General features: G+C 38.8%; 1 protein-coding gene across 4 annotated transcripts in view; it reads right to left on the reverse strand.

Annotated features, from left to right (window-relative positions):
• Window positions 1-16842, reverse strand: part of SLC22A15 (solute carrier family 22 member 15) — a 78387-nt gene that overhangs the window by 21403 nt on the left and 40142 nt on the right. For all 4 annotated transcript variants that reach the window (XR_003569503.1, XR_003569502.1, XM_027866676.1 and 1 more), the window contains 2 exons: window positions 6317-6532; window positions 1578-1718 (listed from right to left, as the gene is read on the reverse strand). Coding sequence is in view for 2 of the 4 variants with exons in the window: in XM_027866676.1 (XP_027722477.1) it covers window positions 1578-1718; window positions 6317-6532 (357 nt within the window). In the remaining 2 variants the exon portion in view is untranslated. The remainder of the gene's footprint in view (window positions 1-1577; window positions 1719-6316; window positions 6533-16842) is intronic.

The raw sequence follows: 16842 nt of genomic DNA on the forward strand, positions 1-16842 counted from the left end.
AGAATCCATTCTATGGAAATGGCGAGGCACAGTGGGAAAAGAGCACTGGCTCCTTGAGTCAGAAGACTGCAAAAAACTGAAGTCTTAGCTCCCCCAGTTACTAGCTCTGTGGCCTTAGACAAGGCAGCTAATGTTTCTGAACCTCAGTTCCTTTATCTATAAAATGGAGATTAGAAGATTATCTATCTCAGACTGGAAGGACCCTCAGAAATCACCTAGTCTAACACTTTCGTTTTACACAAGTGGGATCAGATAATACTTGCACTGTCTACCTTATGTGGTGGGTAAAAGATGAAATGAGTGAGGAAACAAAGGTTTGCTCTTCTGAGCCTATTGATTCATTAAGAAATGCATGCCAATTGCTAGGATTCTCATGAGAAAAGTGTTTTATAAGCCATAAAATGTCAGATGGATGCCAATAATAATTATTATTAACCAGAACACTTAAGAAATAAGGAGCTCTACTTAATTTGATTTTTCTGATTAACCAATTTGGAGGTACAAGTCAAATCCCTCTATAAAATTTATATTTTGGGGCTGCTCCTGACAAAAAGTTAAATGGCAGAAGAGATGCATCCCTTTATGACATTCTTGGGTAGGGTGATGGGGGGAAAAGGGAGGGGAAAAGAAGTGTGATGTGTAGCCAAATATTAGGCTTTAAATGATTAGACTTGAGTTTGAGTATAGGCTCTGCAACTTACTTACTTTGTAACCATAGGCAAATTCACTTGAACTCTGTTGTTCTCAGTTTTCTCTTATATAAAGTAGGAATAATAATATCTACACTTCCTACCTCATAGGATTGTGGTGAGAATAACCCTTTGTAACCTCAAAGAGCTACCCAAATGTGAGTTATTATGCAAGGTGTTGGAGAAATTAAAATGCTACTGTGATCAGCCTATACAATATCCATTGGGCATAGGTGGTGGCAACAATCTTTTTGAGATGAAAAAAATTGTCCCTTTTCTCCTTTGTGGTAGACCCTGGGTGTGGAACATTTCATTTATTGACACAGCTGGTGTTTTGGTTAGATGTGGTTAATCGGTTCCCATCTTTACTCTTTTTATAAGGGATGGCTCAATGGGTAAGGAAGAGAGGAGGGATAGATTTAGAAATGAAGGTGATAGAAAAACAAAGAGCTATCAGTGACAATTAAATGAGAAATTAGTCCTCTCATTTTGCGAGTTAGGAAAGGTCTCTGATTCCTTTAATCTTGTGCCTTTTTGGAAGAACTTTCAAATGCTATTAGTTGGGAATGGTAGCTATTACCATTAGGAATGGAAGCCGTATCTATCGAGATGGAATACCAGGCCCATCTAACAGAACTCTTCAACCTACTGTACCATGTTTACTCAAAAATCATCAGACTGTCATTACTGGACTGGAAATATGCAACTAAAACCCTCCAATGTGTCAACAAGAAAAAAAAAACATTAAAAATGAATTCAGACTTTACTATAAAAGAGATTAAGGCTGTTCTGTCAACAAAGACAAATCAGCAAATACTCTGTAAATGTGATGACTGCAATACATAACATACAAATACAAAACAAGGTGGACCCATCTTTTATACTCACCATTTGTGGTTAATCAAATAGATGCAGACAGGATATGAGGGAATCTCTACCAGCCCAGACAGGGCCAGGTTGGCATAAATATTTCCACCCAGATCTCCCGCACTAAGCGTTAGGCCATAATAAACCAAGCTGCACACAAACCTATAAAAGGGGAACAAATCCATGGGTGAGGAAAGAAGGGACAATTGGGAAAAAAATCATGTAAGTAGGCACTCTGTGATGTCACATAAGATTATCAATCAAATATTTTCACAACTCAATCATGAACTTGACCCTTGACATTAACTCTCCTCCCCATACAACAGCCTTCGACTCTAAGGCTCTTGTATGGGGAGGAGAGTTTAGGCTTAGACTCTGGGGTAGGCTTAGGTTTAGACTATGAATAATCGCTGTGGGAAATCAGGTCTGTTTAAGGTACAGTTTTGACGCAAATTAGAGATGGAGAAAATGTACACTTTGGAATAGAGGTGAATCAGACCCCACAGGGTGGACACTGCAGAGAGGAAGATTTGGGCTCAATACCAGGCAGAGGGAAAAAGTGGAACAGGTCATCTCAGGAAGTAGCATCTGCCCCCTTCTTGGAGGTTCTCAAGCTGAGGCTGGATGACTGACCGTTCAAGAAGTAAATGCTATGGGGGAGGGGTGGAGCATCTCCAGTCGTGCTGATCTATATCCCGCCACTGGACCCAGATGGCTCAGGAGGAGTAGGCGAGGCTGGAAACTCTGCACAGCCCTCCCTCACTTAAATCCAATTCACTTGCATGGCATGGCATCATCTTCCTGATGCCATGATCTGCTTCAAGAACTAAGGACAAAAAACAACAACAACAGCTATAGAGGGAATTCTTGTTTCAAAGACTTGGACCAATGGGTTATTTAGGTCTGTTCCTACTCTCAGCCTCCTGTATTTTTGGGGGGAGGAGGCTAGGTAATGGGGTTAAGTGACTTGCCCAGGGTCACACAGCTAGAAAGTATCAAGTGTGTGAGGCCAGATTTGAACTCAGGTCCTCCTGACTCCAGGGCCGGTGCTGTATCTACTGCACCACCTAGCTGTCCCTGTTCCTAATCTCAGAATGTGAGATCTCTTCAATAGGCAATCAGGGAGAAAAGTCTTACAGATACTATCCAGGTGACACACCATTGCCAGTGACACCCTTAATGTCTCCAGAGTTCTCAACACGGAAACATGTTCATTTGTTTCTACCTCTTGTGCAATTCTATCTTTTGGCTCAATTCTGCTTCCTATGTGCCGCAGACTAATAAATGTGGAAACCACGCATTGTTAAGGACATGTGCATGTGGAAATAATATTGGTTCCAGCCCCAGGAAACATACAGGTCTAGTGAGTTGGTCAAGATTACAGAGATTAATTTCAAAATAGCATGGGAGCCAAGTTGTAAGTTCAATGGATATAGTCAGGGAAAATGGTAGAAATAGATATGGCAGAGAAGATGAGGCACAAAACACCCATGTTACCATGGAGCAAGTTTTCTTGAAGGTGATTGGGAGCCATAAATCTACATATAAAAATTGGTTTAATTCTCATCGAGTTCTAGATATGACTAGGGATCTTTATGTAACCTTTAACAGTATTTTCTCAGGCTACCATAGACCCTAAAAACCCACCCTATCTGGCACTTGCTAGATTTGTGATAATAGGAAAGTCACTTAACCTCTGGGTCACAGTTTTTTTTCCTACAAAATGAGGTGTTGAGTTTAGATGGCCTCTGAGGTGTCTTCTAGGTTTCAAGGTATGATCTCATGAAATTTTATATGAGCAGACATTAAAAATTCAGGTTTAATTTTACATCCCACTGTCACACTTAAATGGCACCAAGCCACCCAGAAGAATACCTCAATAAGCTAAAATTCAAATAGAATTTTCAATCTTTTTTTTAAAAAATAAGTATACATGGAATAATATCTTCCCTACTATTTTAAAAGTAAAAGGACACCTTTAGGAGATCAAATCTCTTATTTACTTAAATTACTATTATTTATTTAAATCTGTATTATACATATAATATATAGATTCATATCTATATTATGTATATATTATATCTATATGTAAGAGATACAATCTCCTATTTATTTAAATCTGTATTATATATATTTATATCTATATCATATATGCTATATCCATACATAAGAAAACAAATCTCGTATTTATTTAAATTTATATTATTTATTTAAATCTGTATTATATATAATATATAGATTTATATCTATATTATATATATTATATCTATATGTAAGATACAATCTCTTATTTACTTAAATTAATATTATTTATTTAAATCTGTATTATATATAATATATAGATTTATATCTATATTATATATATTATATCTATATGTAAGATACAATCTCTTATTAGTTAAATTTATATAATTTATTTAAATCTATATTGTACATATAATATATAGATTCATATCTATATTATATATATATTATATCTATATGTAAGAGATAAAATTTCTTATTTATTTAAATCTGTATTATATATTCATATCTATATTTCTACATTATATCCATGCATAAGAGATCAAATCTCTTCATTTAAATTTATATTATTTATGTATTTCTATCTCAGAGAAAAAATTTTACGGCAGGCCTCATAGTGTGATGCAGGTTAAAGAATATTGGAGTCAGAGGCCTCCATTTTGAATCTCACCTCTGACATTTATTACATGTATGACCGTGGACAATTAATTCCCTTAACCTCCCTGGGCCTCACTTCACTCATCTGTAAAATGAGGAGGCTAGATTGTTTCTGACATCCGTCCCAGTTTTTAATCCATGAGTTATGTATGATTCTATGATTCTTACATGCCACATTCAAGGTGCTCCTGCTGAAAATAGCATTGGATTTAGGATTATTACCTTGCTTGGAATTTTGTTTTTTATAGGACCTTTCCGGACCTCAGTTTCTCATCTGTAAAATTAGGGGATGGACTATCAGGGGCGGAGAACCTTTGGCCTTGAGGCTCCATATAACTCTCTAGGTCCTCAAGTTCGGCCCTTTGACTGAATCCAAACTTCACAGAACAGATCCTCTTAATAAAAGGATTTGTTACGTAAAACTTGGACTCAGTCAAAAGGCCGCACCCGAGGACCTAGAAGGCCACATGAGGCCTGGAGGCCGCAGGTTCCCCACCCCTGCAGAAGGTCTCCAAGGTCCATTCCAGTCTAAAGTTCTGACTCTGAACAGATGCTTGTCTCCTCCTTCCCTTCTGTCCCCAGTGTTGATGACACAGGGATTATTGGACAACATACGGTGGTGTAAAACAAGAGGAAAAAGAAGCCAATGTCGCCTTTACTCTGGGGTAGAGCACTGGATTTGGGGTCAGAGGACTGCACTTGTTTCTTCTGCTTGCTCTATTTGAATAGCTATTTAATCCAATAATAGTGCTTTATTAGAGATGTATTGTAATGTACAAAGCACTGTTTGGTGATCTCGACGTGTATTACCTACTCTTCTATCTAGGATCAGCCATAAGTTGATGTCTACATAAAATCACCATCCTCATTCAAACATTGAACATGGGGGCCCCATGGAGCCATCCACAGCAGCCACATTGGAGCCACAGCCAGTCCAATGTGATAGGCCGAGTGACACAGTTAGCAATGGCATGTTCGTGTACTACACCACATCGTGTTTACTGTAGTTCAATAGAATAAAAGGAAGAGCTTTGCAAACCTTTATTTAACTGTGTGCCCTGAGCTACCACTGGCAAAGATGTGTACCTATCATGCATTAGAAGAGCTGCTTACCTCCCACTAATTTGAACCCAAACTGGTACAAGCTGGAACCTTCCCAAGTTACTTTCAGAAATGCCACACTCTCCACCAGGGACAATGTGTCTCATGCTCTAAGGGACAGCCTGGAAAATTAGGGGCTGAGGGTTCTGATTTTTGTTTAAACCCCTAACTTGCCTTGGGCATGCGTTTCAAACTCTTGGGATCTTAATTTGTAAAGTACATAAAATTTAACCCATCAAATGTGGGAAGGAGAAGATAGATGGAATTTCTTGTGAAGTACTAGGCAATTCTGAAGTTCTCTAAAATTCCTTGAGACTATAGGCTTCAGGGGCCGCGGGGTGGCGCAGTGGATGGAGCACCAGCCCTAGAGGCAAATCTGGCTTCACACACTTACTAGCTGTGTGGCAAGCCACTTAACTCTGAATGCCTTAAAAGGTAAAAAAAACAAACAAACAAACAAACAAACAAACAAAAACCAACCAAAGGTGGGGGCGAGAGAGAGACAGAGAGAGAGAGAGAGAGAGAGAGACACAGACAGACAGACAGACAGAGAGACAGAGAGAGAGAGACAGAGACAGAGAGAGACACTGACTATAGATTTTCCCCCGCTAAAGTCCGATTTAAAAGCTTCAGCTAATGGTATCCATTCCTCTTCACTTATAATTGTTAAGAAGATTCACATAGAAATACCTTATTAGGAAAGATATGTCTCTCCCACTATTGTTTACCCAGTCAAGGTCAGAAGGCCTCTGCCTCTAACATGAATTGTGGAGAGAAGACGATGTCAAAAGCAGAGGACAGAGCAACAGAAACCAAGGGACAAGGCTTGTTTCTCATGCAAACATTCCCATGATGATGAATGAGGTAAACATTTTCAGAAATGATGCAGACGGGACAGCTTTTCAACAGACTTCTGGCAACTGGAATTACTGGGCATCAACAGCTTTTTAAAGGCAATACCCCAAACGTGTAAGTACCAGATGAACATCATGATGAGAGTGTGCCCCAAGAGGATCCTGTAGCGGAAGAGGTCCAGGAAACTGCCAGTCTCTTTGGAGATCCCCTCTGCTGGGGGCATCAGTGAAAAAGTGCACTTGAGCTTCCGGTTTCTCTTGGCAATGAGGTAGAGGGCATCTTCTGCTTCCTGTAGTCGGCCCTGGGAGTATAACCATCGGGGGGACTCAGGAATGAATCTGAAACAGATTTGAGAGAGATAGGTATGTATGTGTATATGATAATACAAACTAATATAAATAATAAATAAATAACATAATTAAACATCTGCACAGAACCTTTTTAATTTAATGTAATTGAAATTATTCATCCTACACCTAACTCTGCTCTTTATCTCTTGTTTATTCATAAATGGTGCACCTATCCATAAATCTGATAAGTAATATGTTCCATGTTCTTCTAATTTTCTTGTAATCTCTCTCTTTATATCTAGATCATGTATCCATTTTCACCTTATCTTGGTAAATGGTGTAAGATATTGGTCTATGCCCAGTTTCTGTCACACTGCTTTACAGTTTTCCCAACAACTTCTACCAAATAATGAATTCTTACCCCAAAATCTTAAGTCTTTATACTTGACAAACACAAGTGACCTTGTATCTACTTGGTATATAGTTTTTATATACATATACACACATACATACATGCATACATATATATGCATGTTATTTCCCCCATTAGTGTGTAAACTCTCTGAAGGCAGGGACAGTTTTGCTTTTGTTGCTGTATCTCTGGCAATAACACAGTGTCTGGCACTGAATAAATGCTTGTTGATTGACCATCCCTCAGAGCTTACTAGCTCTGTGTCCCCAGACAAATCACTTCACCCACCTGGTCCTCAGTTTTCTCACTGGTAAAAAGAAAGGGGTTAGAATCTATGACCTCAAAGGTACCTTTCAGTTATAAATCTGTTATATTCTGATTCTATGTCAGGGCTCCACATAAGACATATGAAAATGAAAAAAAAAAATCAGTCCTTTCTATAGATAAGCATTATGTAGTGGGTGAACCCAAAAATCATGTGAATTTATAAAGAGAAATGAGGACTATGTTTCTAAAATTCAAAGAAGTTTTTTAAAAATTAAAAATCAATTTTTTGATGATGATTTTAAAATAAATCTGAAGGTTTTAATGTTTGAAATATGAATTATGGGTTAAGATTAGAAACCTCAAAAACACCCTACTAGTTCCTATTTCAATTTATCATAAAATAAAGAGTCAGACACAAGGCATTAAAGCAATGGTATAGAATGGTATAGAAATAGTATAGCCTGTCTATGTGTCAGATAATAGGGTATTTAAATTCCCAGAGGCCAACTTTAAGAAGTAACTATCTTGACCAACTACATATGTTCCTGTGGAAGGAAGGAAGGAAGGAGGTAGGGAAGGAGGTAGGGAGAGAGGGAGGAAAGGAGAAAGTAAAGAATGAAGGTTATTCATTAAGCAAGATTATCCCTACACTATACAAACCAATGGAATCCTTAAATTTATCATATCTTGGCCACTGTTGGCCATTTTTTTCTTTCTCATTTTAAATGTGTACTTCTAAAAAAAAATCTTAATAACTAGGAACACTGAGTAGAAGCTTCAAAGAGGCAGATTTAGCAGATTTAGGCTTGATATAAAGAAATATTTTCTAATAATTAGAGTCCTGCAAAACCAGAATGGGCTGGAAGTGATGGGTTCCCCCCATCTGGAGGTCACTCAGCAAAGACTGGGTGACCACACGTCAAGTATATTTTAATGGGAAGGCTTTTTCAGGTATGAGTAAGACCTGGTGGTCTCTTTCTACTCTGAAATTATATGATTCTCTGATTCTATTAAAATGAATGTTTTTTTAAATATACTTATTAAGAATAGAATAGAATATTCTCACCAATATCTTGCACTCAACCTGTCAGTGCCTCCAGGTAATTCTCTAGGACTACAGATTACAGTCAGTGCTAATCTGCATTGGTAGATGGAGTTTCCACCCCAGGATTTCCCTATGCCAATGAAGTTCTGGACACCATGCTCCTTACTACCACACCCATCATGATGTCTTAAACACTTCAAATGGTACATCTTTTAGTCTGTACCCAAGAGTACACTTGATGAGACTGTTCAAAGATGAGTTGGGGAAGAGACACAGAAGTATCATAGTTAACTAATCACAATAAGAAAGTACATCTGGATCCCATTTGAAGATGCTATGTCACTTTGGTGGCATATACGTGTCTAGAATCATTTGCATAAAACGAAATTTGGATGGATAGAATTTATCAGAAATTCATCATATCTTTTTAGAAATCTCTGTAGTTTTTAGGAAGGACACCAGAAGGAAAATACTACTACTGAATTTATTGCTGCCCTTCATTCTTGAAGAGGACCATGGCATGCAAGTAAATTGGATTTAAGTGAGGGAGGGCTCTGCAAAGTCACCAGCCTCACTCTCTCCTTCTGAGCTGTCTGGGTCCAGTGGCAAGATATAGATCAGGGCAACTGGAGATGGTCCCACAACTGAATTTGGAAACTTAATCACTTAGTCAATAATCATGTACAAAATATCCACTTTCTGTAAAGATGTACAAGATGCTGCAAGGGAAGACAGTGGAAAAAAAGACCTGCTCCATGCCCTTGAAAAATTTTGCTACTTAGCTCAGAATATTAATTAAAGAGCTTAACAACAACAACAACAACAAACTGGAAATGAAGGAGGAAGGGCAAAAAAGAAGGCTCATAAGATCACAGGATCATTTATCTAGAACTAGAAATGACCTCAGAAACCTTCAAGTCCAACCCCTTTATTTTACAGAGGAAGAAACTGAGACCCAGGGGAGTTAAGTGATTTGCCTAAGATCAAAGAGGCGGTAAGTAGCAAAGGTGACAATTTGAACCCAGGGCCTGTGATTCTAGAACTATACTACACTACCTTCCGGTGGTAGATCTAGGAGTATTGTAGCGTCTCATTAATTGTTCCATGAGTACTGTTTATTATAAAATTGCTGCTCAAGGCAAAGCTCCCAAAAATAGGCATGCCAAAAAGCCCCCTGTGACTAAATTGATTTGTTTGTAGATGAAGCTACCTGTCTTTAATCGGGCCAAGCATCCCTGCCCCAAATGTGCAAAGCACATGAAAGGTTATTTAAGACCAACCAAAAGGTCTAGTCCTCCATGAAGTAAGGTCATCTGCGCTTCCCACAAAGCAATAAGTAAAACAATGAAACATGGAGAACGTTTATAAGGAAATATGAGTGACGATATCATTGTTGAGATGGTAGAACCATTTTTCACCTGTTTCCCTTATCTCAGGGGCAACAGTTTTAATGGCCTGGAGGAAATAAATGAGTGTTTTCTATATTAGTATAGGAACTGTCTCTAAATAATTACCATATGGTAAAAGTGTGACCTAGGGGCAAGTCATGAAACCTCTCTAGGCCTTATTTCCTCATTTGTAAAATGGCTATATTGGACTAGATTTCCCCTAAGGTCACTCTGAGCCATGACTAAGTCATTTTGTTATTATAAGAAGAAATTACAGGATTCTAGAAAACCAGCCATCCGGGAAGCAAAGTCCTGATCAGAGTAGTGAGTCATCTAAGAAAGTTTGTGGGGAGAAAAGTGGGGAAAACGGGTAGCTGAACCCAGAAAACATCAACATGCATTGAACTACCCAGAGAAGTCATCCTGAAATGCTAATGGAGCTCCAAAGGATACTGAGACCAGAAGCAGAGAATGACCATGGAGAAAGGAGGTTAAATAAAGGGGGAAAAATGACAGCAGATTTTCTTGAAGTATGCAGACTCGAGGGCTGGAGTGGGGAACCTGCAGCCTCAAGGCCGAGAAAACCAAGCCAAAATACTGCTTGATGTTACAGATGCTGCGTAGTGTGGTAGAAAGAACCAGGAATATGGAGTGTGATGACCTAGGCCTGAACTGCAGACTTTCTCCATCTCCCCAACCTCACTAAATTACTTCACAAGGCAAATTCCTTAGCCTTACTAAGTCTCAGCTTCATCATTGCCTAGACTTGGGCGTTCTGTGAGACAAGTAAAATAACTGGATTATCTATGTTGCAGAATTGTTCTGGGGAATCAAGTGAGCTAATGTATAAGAAGTGCTTTACAACCTTAAAGCTCAATATAAATGTCAACTACTGTTAGGTTGGGGCAAGAGATGAAGAAGCCGAACCAGCAGAACAAGCCTACCAACCGTGTTACAAATCTGCTGAAGGCAAACTGACCAAGATCTGGAACTGTTTCAAGGGCAAGTGATGAAATTTGAAGAAGACCATGAAAATATTCCATCCATACTGCCAGAGAAGTAAGGATCAGTGGGAGAAGTTCTGAAATTTAGGGTCATCGATATGGAGTTGGAAGAAATGTTATAGGCTGCCAATCTCATCATTTTTACAGATAAGAAAATTAAGGCTCAAGGCTAAGTGACTGGCCTTTGATAAGAAAGGCAGTAAGCATCACAGGTGAGTTCTGAACTCAGGCATCTTAGTCCAGAGCCAAGTTCTTTCCATTATATCAAGGTTGGTGGCCAGATAATACAGGATGAAGATAGAACTTCCAAAGGGATTTGGAGCCATCGGGTGCAAAGGGACTGGCTGCTTGTAAGGTCCTCATAGGATAAGCTAACATCCAAGGAAAGAATTTTTAGATGCTCCATAGAAAAGTAGATGAGTTCCAGAAGACCTGAGAAATCTAGCAGCTCTGCCAAATCAAATTGAGTTAAGCACTGAGAGAGAGCCTGGGTTAACACCCAGACGCAGTGGGTTAGGGTCAGCTGACTCAGAGAAAAAGAGGGGGCCTAGTCAATGGACTGGAGGTTGGGGTGGAGGGGATGAGCAGAAAATAAGACACACCCAGATCTAGCTTTGGTCCCATCTGCATGCACTTAGCACAAGAGAAGACAGTTAGCTTTTAAGACTTTTGCAACTTTATCACTTTTCTTCCATAGTTATGAGAGGGTTAAAAAAAAAACCAATTTCTTAAATAAACCTTAGTGAAAGCAGGATAGAGGAAGGGTGGAGAATAATTTGTAATAATAAAAATAGCTAACATTTATATAGTGCTTGCTATGTGCCAGTCAAGACCCATCAAATAAGAAAGATCAATAAAAGGAAACTTCTATTACTCATAGTAATTGAAAGGGGAAAGATAAGAAAACAAGCATTTATTAAGCACCTACGATGTTCAAAGTACTGTGCTAAGCACTTTATAAATATTAACTCATTTGATCCTCACAAAAAACTTGGGAGGTTGGTGCTATTATTATCCCCCATTTCATAACTGAGGAAACTGAGGCAGAAGTACTTGTGTCCTTAGCCCTTACTATAGGGCTTTACATATGGTAGGTACTTAAAAAAGTTTGATAATTTGAAATGAATCATACAGCCCTCAATGTTTTTCCACATCTGGGCAAAGCTCAACTCTCTTACCTGCAAGTGGGCTGGTTTTAAATCCAGCCTAGCCATAGGACCTTAGTTCCTAACTGGCCTAGCTGCTTCTACCTTCTCTCTCCTCCAATCTATCCTTTATACCCATTGCTAGGATAACCTTTCTGCATAGATCTAGTCATGCTACTCTGCTGAAAAATCTTCAGGGGCTCCTCAGTGTCCATTGATTGAAATGAAAATTCCTTATCCTGGAATTAAAGGCTTTTGTAACCTGGGGTTTTTCTACTTTTCCAGTCCATTCTCATATCATCCAGAACCAATATATAATATATTCTAACCAAACTAAATTATTATTTGTCTTTGAACATACTCTGAACTTGTGGTGTTCATTTTGCCACAAATAACCTTCCTGTTTGTATCTTTGCCTTTAAAGTCCAGCTCAAATCAACCTCCTCTTTGAGGTCTTCAATAATTCCTCCCTGTTGGTAATGACCTTCCACCTGGCATCTTACAGAACTTCATTTTAGAAATGTCCAAATGCATTTATCATTCAATACTGCACTGTCTTGTGTACTTCCGTGAAAGCCTTGTTTTAATGTCTCATCCTGGCCCGGAGGTGACCTTGGGGCCTCCAAGGCTTGTCACTGGAGCATAAGCTTCAATAGGTCCTTCTAAGCAAGGCAAGGCTCCAAGCACAGACCCAGCAATCAAATGTATGTCTCTTCAAGGACTGGCCTAGCTACATTTGGACAGGTTTGTTTCCAGGTAAAGTGTAATGAAAAACAACTCTGTAAGATTATCTTCTGAGGCTAGAAGACTGCTGATCTGTATTGTTAGCTTCCATTTACTCTGTCTCTATCCTGTATGGACTGATTTATGTATATGTTATATCTTCCCCATTCAGATGGGCGTTAAGGGGAAAGCTTGTACTTAATAATAAATACTTAATAAATGTTTGTAGATTGAGTGGAGAAAGGAATACCCATGCTCATGAAATTGAAGATTCTTGAAATAGGGGGCATTATAGTTGTCTGCGTATATGTCTTTGCCCTCTATGAATATATGTGGTCCTTGTCAGTGCACATCTGGGTTTATGTGGTCCCTGCCTGTTCCACTAAGACAAAGATTATGTCTTCTCTAGACTTCATCTTGGGCAGTACCTAGGACAGTGCTCTGTAGAAAGCAAGGGTTTAATAAGTGTTTGTTGGATGGGCTATAATACTGGCCTGTGTGTATGTGGGTGTACATACACACACAGATGCACATGTATACATATATACATAGATACACATGTATGCATTATATATAGATACACATATATGCATATGTGCTTATGTATATATACACATACAATACATATTTATGTATATATTGGGTGTGACTAGAATGTAATTGGATACTTCTTAAAATAAACAAGCCAGAACATAAACAAATGTATATTTCCCCTTTCAAAGTACATGTCAGGTAGCTGTCATGGTGACACATCCTATAATCCCTGCTACCAGGGAGGCTGAGGCTGGTGGATTTCTTGAGCTCTGGAGTTCTATGCTGCATTAGGCTAATAAGCCAATTAGGTGTCTGCACTAAGTCTAGACCCATAGAGATACCAGGAGCAAAGGGCTGCCAGGCTGAGTAAGTGAACGGGCCCAGGTCAGAGACAAAGGGGGTCAAGGTTCTCATGCTGATCCACAGTGGGATTGGGTCCATGAGTGTCTGTTGCACTTCTAGCCTGAGCAAGATGGGGAGACCCAGTTTCCAAATTAAAATAACAACAACAACAATAACAAATGAAGTACAATTGCAGTGATTTGAGGAGGAGATACGCTTATTCTAAAAATACTGCCCCTGGTCACAGTATTTTTTTAGAGCTCTTACTTTGGAATTGCTTTTATACTTTGTTTATGGGACAGTCTTAGTAATTTATTCAGCCTTCATTATGGACCCTAAATAGTACCATACATACACCTTATTCACCAACACTGGTTCTAAATAACCTTTGGCTATTTAAGAAAAAAAAAAGAGTCTAGTTACTCAGAGCTCCAGTCTGCTAAATAAGGGTGGGGGTCAACTGAGCCACTTCAGAGCTTGGCAAAATATAAGGGCTGACTATAAAGCTGGGAAACCATTGGGCTCATAAATTGCCTTTGCAGGCAATTTCAAAAAGAGGAGTTTCAAAAAAATACTTAAGAAATCGGCTGCATTCATTAAATAAGTATATTATCCTCCTCAAGAGACTGTTTTAATGGCCAGGATTTCAGCATAAGTGTTCTGGTACCTTTGCTAAAAACTGATGAAAATATGATTAAATTTCACTAGGAAAGTTAAATATAACCTAGTCTAAAAAATCTTTAGTTTGAGGTGCTTAATATTTTATTTATCTTTTTTTTTTTTTTTTTGGTGTGGTGGTGGTAGGGCGGAGAAGTGTTCAGACCTGTAGGAAACTCCCAGTGTGGGGACTCCCTCCACAGATGCAGATGTATATATCTCTGTATCTTTACTGATGTCCATCACTGAACTGCACCTGACAGCCTTTGACTATTGTTGAGAGGATTATATGAGATACATATGCAAAATGCTTTGTAACTCTTAAGCATCACACAAATGCTAGTTGTTGATGTTATAAACAGAGCAGCTAATAATTTCTTGACTTGCTTTAATGATTGTTTCATCCTTAGAAAGGTGAAAGAACCAACATGAAGAACTAGTTGCTCGGGTGAAAGCAATCAGAACCTTGGTAGGCAGTAAGCATCCCACCAGAGACTTTGTGGTAGAAAAGGAAAGGAAAGTCAATTAAAGTCTCACATAAACCCTAGGTCTTAGATGAACAGATTTCAAGATGTTCATAGAAAGGAAAATAGGATCCCATGGTCTAAAACTCTACAGAAAAGGTCAGACCAGGAGGGACAGAAAATGCTAAAGAACAAAATTCTGGAAACAAACAATTTTGAGGAGGAAGAAAAGGGAGAGTTGTTTAGAACCTAATGAGGATTCACAAAGATCTCATCAACCAATTTAGATCAATGAGAAAACAATTAACATAATCAATGTGTCATTACAGCCATCCTTGACTCCTCATTCGCTGTCACCTCCTATATCCAATCTATTGCCAAGTTCTATCATTCCACCTTCATAGTATCTCTTGTATACACCCCCTTCTTTCCTCTGACCCTGCCATCATCCTACTGCTGGTCCTTATCACCTCACACGTAAGCCTGCTGATTGGTCTCCCTGCCTCAAGTGTCTCCCCACTCCAGTCCATTTTCCACTCAGCTGTCAAAGTGATCTCCTGAACTCTATTCAATAAATTTCAGTAGTTCCCTATTGCTTTGAGGATAAAATAGAAAAGCCTCTCTTGGCATTCAATGCCCATCATAACCTGGCCCCTCTTAATTTTCAAATTTCCTTCACTTTATTCCTACCACATACTTTGGAACCCAGTGACCCCAGCCTCCTTGTTGTTCCTGGCACAAGATGCTCCACTTTCCATCCGCAGGCAATTTTACTGATTGTCCCTCATGCACAGAATTCTCCCACTCTTCACCTCAATCTCCTTGCTTTTAAGTCCCAGATAAAATCCTACCTCCTACAAGAAGCCTCTCTTTGTTGTTCAATAATTTCAGTCATATCTGACTCTTCATTAACCCCATTTTTGGGTTTTCTTGGCAAAGATACTGGAATAATTTGTCATTTTCTTCTCCAGCTCATTTTATGGATGAGGAAACTGAGGCAAACAGGGTTAAGTGACTTGCCCAGGGTTGCACAGCTAGTAAAGTGTCTGAGACCAGATTTGAACTCATGAGAATGAGTCTTTCTGACTTCAGGCCAGGTGCTCTATGTACTATGGCACCACCTAGCTACCCCAGAAGCCTTTCTAGATCCCACTTAATGTTAGTGACTTTTCTCTGAAGACTGTCAATTTATCCCATATATAGCTTACTTATACATAGCTGTTTACATATGATCTCTCCTATTAGACTGTGAGTTCCTTGAGAGCAGAGACTACTTTTTTTTGTCTTTCTTTGTATCCCCAGAGCTTGGCACAATGCCTGGCACATAGTAGATATTTAATAAATTCTTATTGATTTGACTTTACCTCGATTTTAGAAAAGCATTTAGCAAAGTCTCATATTATTTTTGTAAAAAGACAGAGAGATATGGGTGAGAATTCAGGGCTTCTTAAACTTTTTCCACTTGTGACCCCTTCAGTGCTTCTTAAATCCCATATAGGGTTGTACCATAACTCACAGTTTAATAAGCACTGGAGATGACGGTGGATTTAGAATTGGTTGAATGGCTAAAACCAAAGACTAGTGGTGTAATGATTGTATGTGAATTGAAAAGCCCTGCAGTCAAGTATTCCATAGATCTGCACTTGCTTTACACCACTTAATATTTTTATCAGTGTCAAGGATGACAACATAGATGGGCTGCTTCTCAATCTGCAGATGACACAAAGTTGAGAGGGGTAGTTAACATAATGAATACCAGAATTACAACTCAAAAAGATTTTGAGAGGTTAGAATATTGGACCAATTGGACCAGGAATTGACAAAAGATGGAGAATCCAGACTGGAAGAGATCTCTAAGACCATCTAATCTAACTCTGCACCATGTCTTAGGAAAGACAATGATAATCTAGAAAACAGGCAGCAGACATTAACAAAATGGCAAAGGGTAAGTTTCTTTTTCTGTAATGTTTTGTGCTCATCATGTCCTGTTCCTTATGACTGCCTTCTGGAAGAAATTATTCACAATCTCAAGGCATGAAGCTTCTGTCTAGTCTCCAAGGCTCTGACCTTTTTTTTTTTTCGTTTCTCCAACCTGAGCCATATTTTCCAATATACTTTCACTTCCCTATCTTGTGTTGACCTTTGCACGGATGTCTTAGAATATCAAAGTACATGATGACTTGGTTTAGGAGCAGGGTTCTTAACCTTTTTTGTGTCATGGACCCCTTTGGCAATCTGGGGAAGCCTATGTACCCCTTCTCAGAGTACTTTCAAAAATGCATAATATAAAATACATGGGATTAAAAGGGAAACCAATTTTGAGAAACAATTTTTTTAAAAGTTCATGACCCGAGGTTAGGAATCCCTAGTTTAAAGA

Source organism: Vombatus ursinus, unplaced genomic scaffold, assembly GCF_900497805.2.
Source record: "Vombatus ursinus unplaced genomic scaffold, bare-nosed wombat genome assembly UNPS02014782.1, whole genome shotgun sequence".
Taxonomy (NCBI): domain Eukaryota; kingdom Metazoa; phylum Chordata; class Mammalia; order Diprotodontia; family Vombatidae; genus Vombatus; species Vombatus ursinus.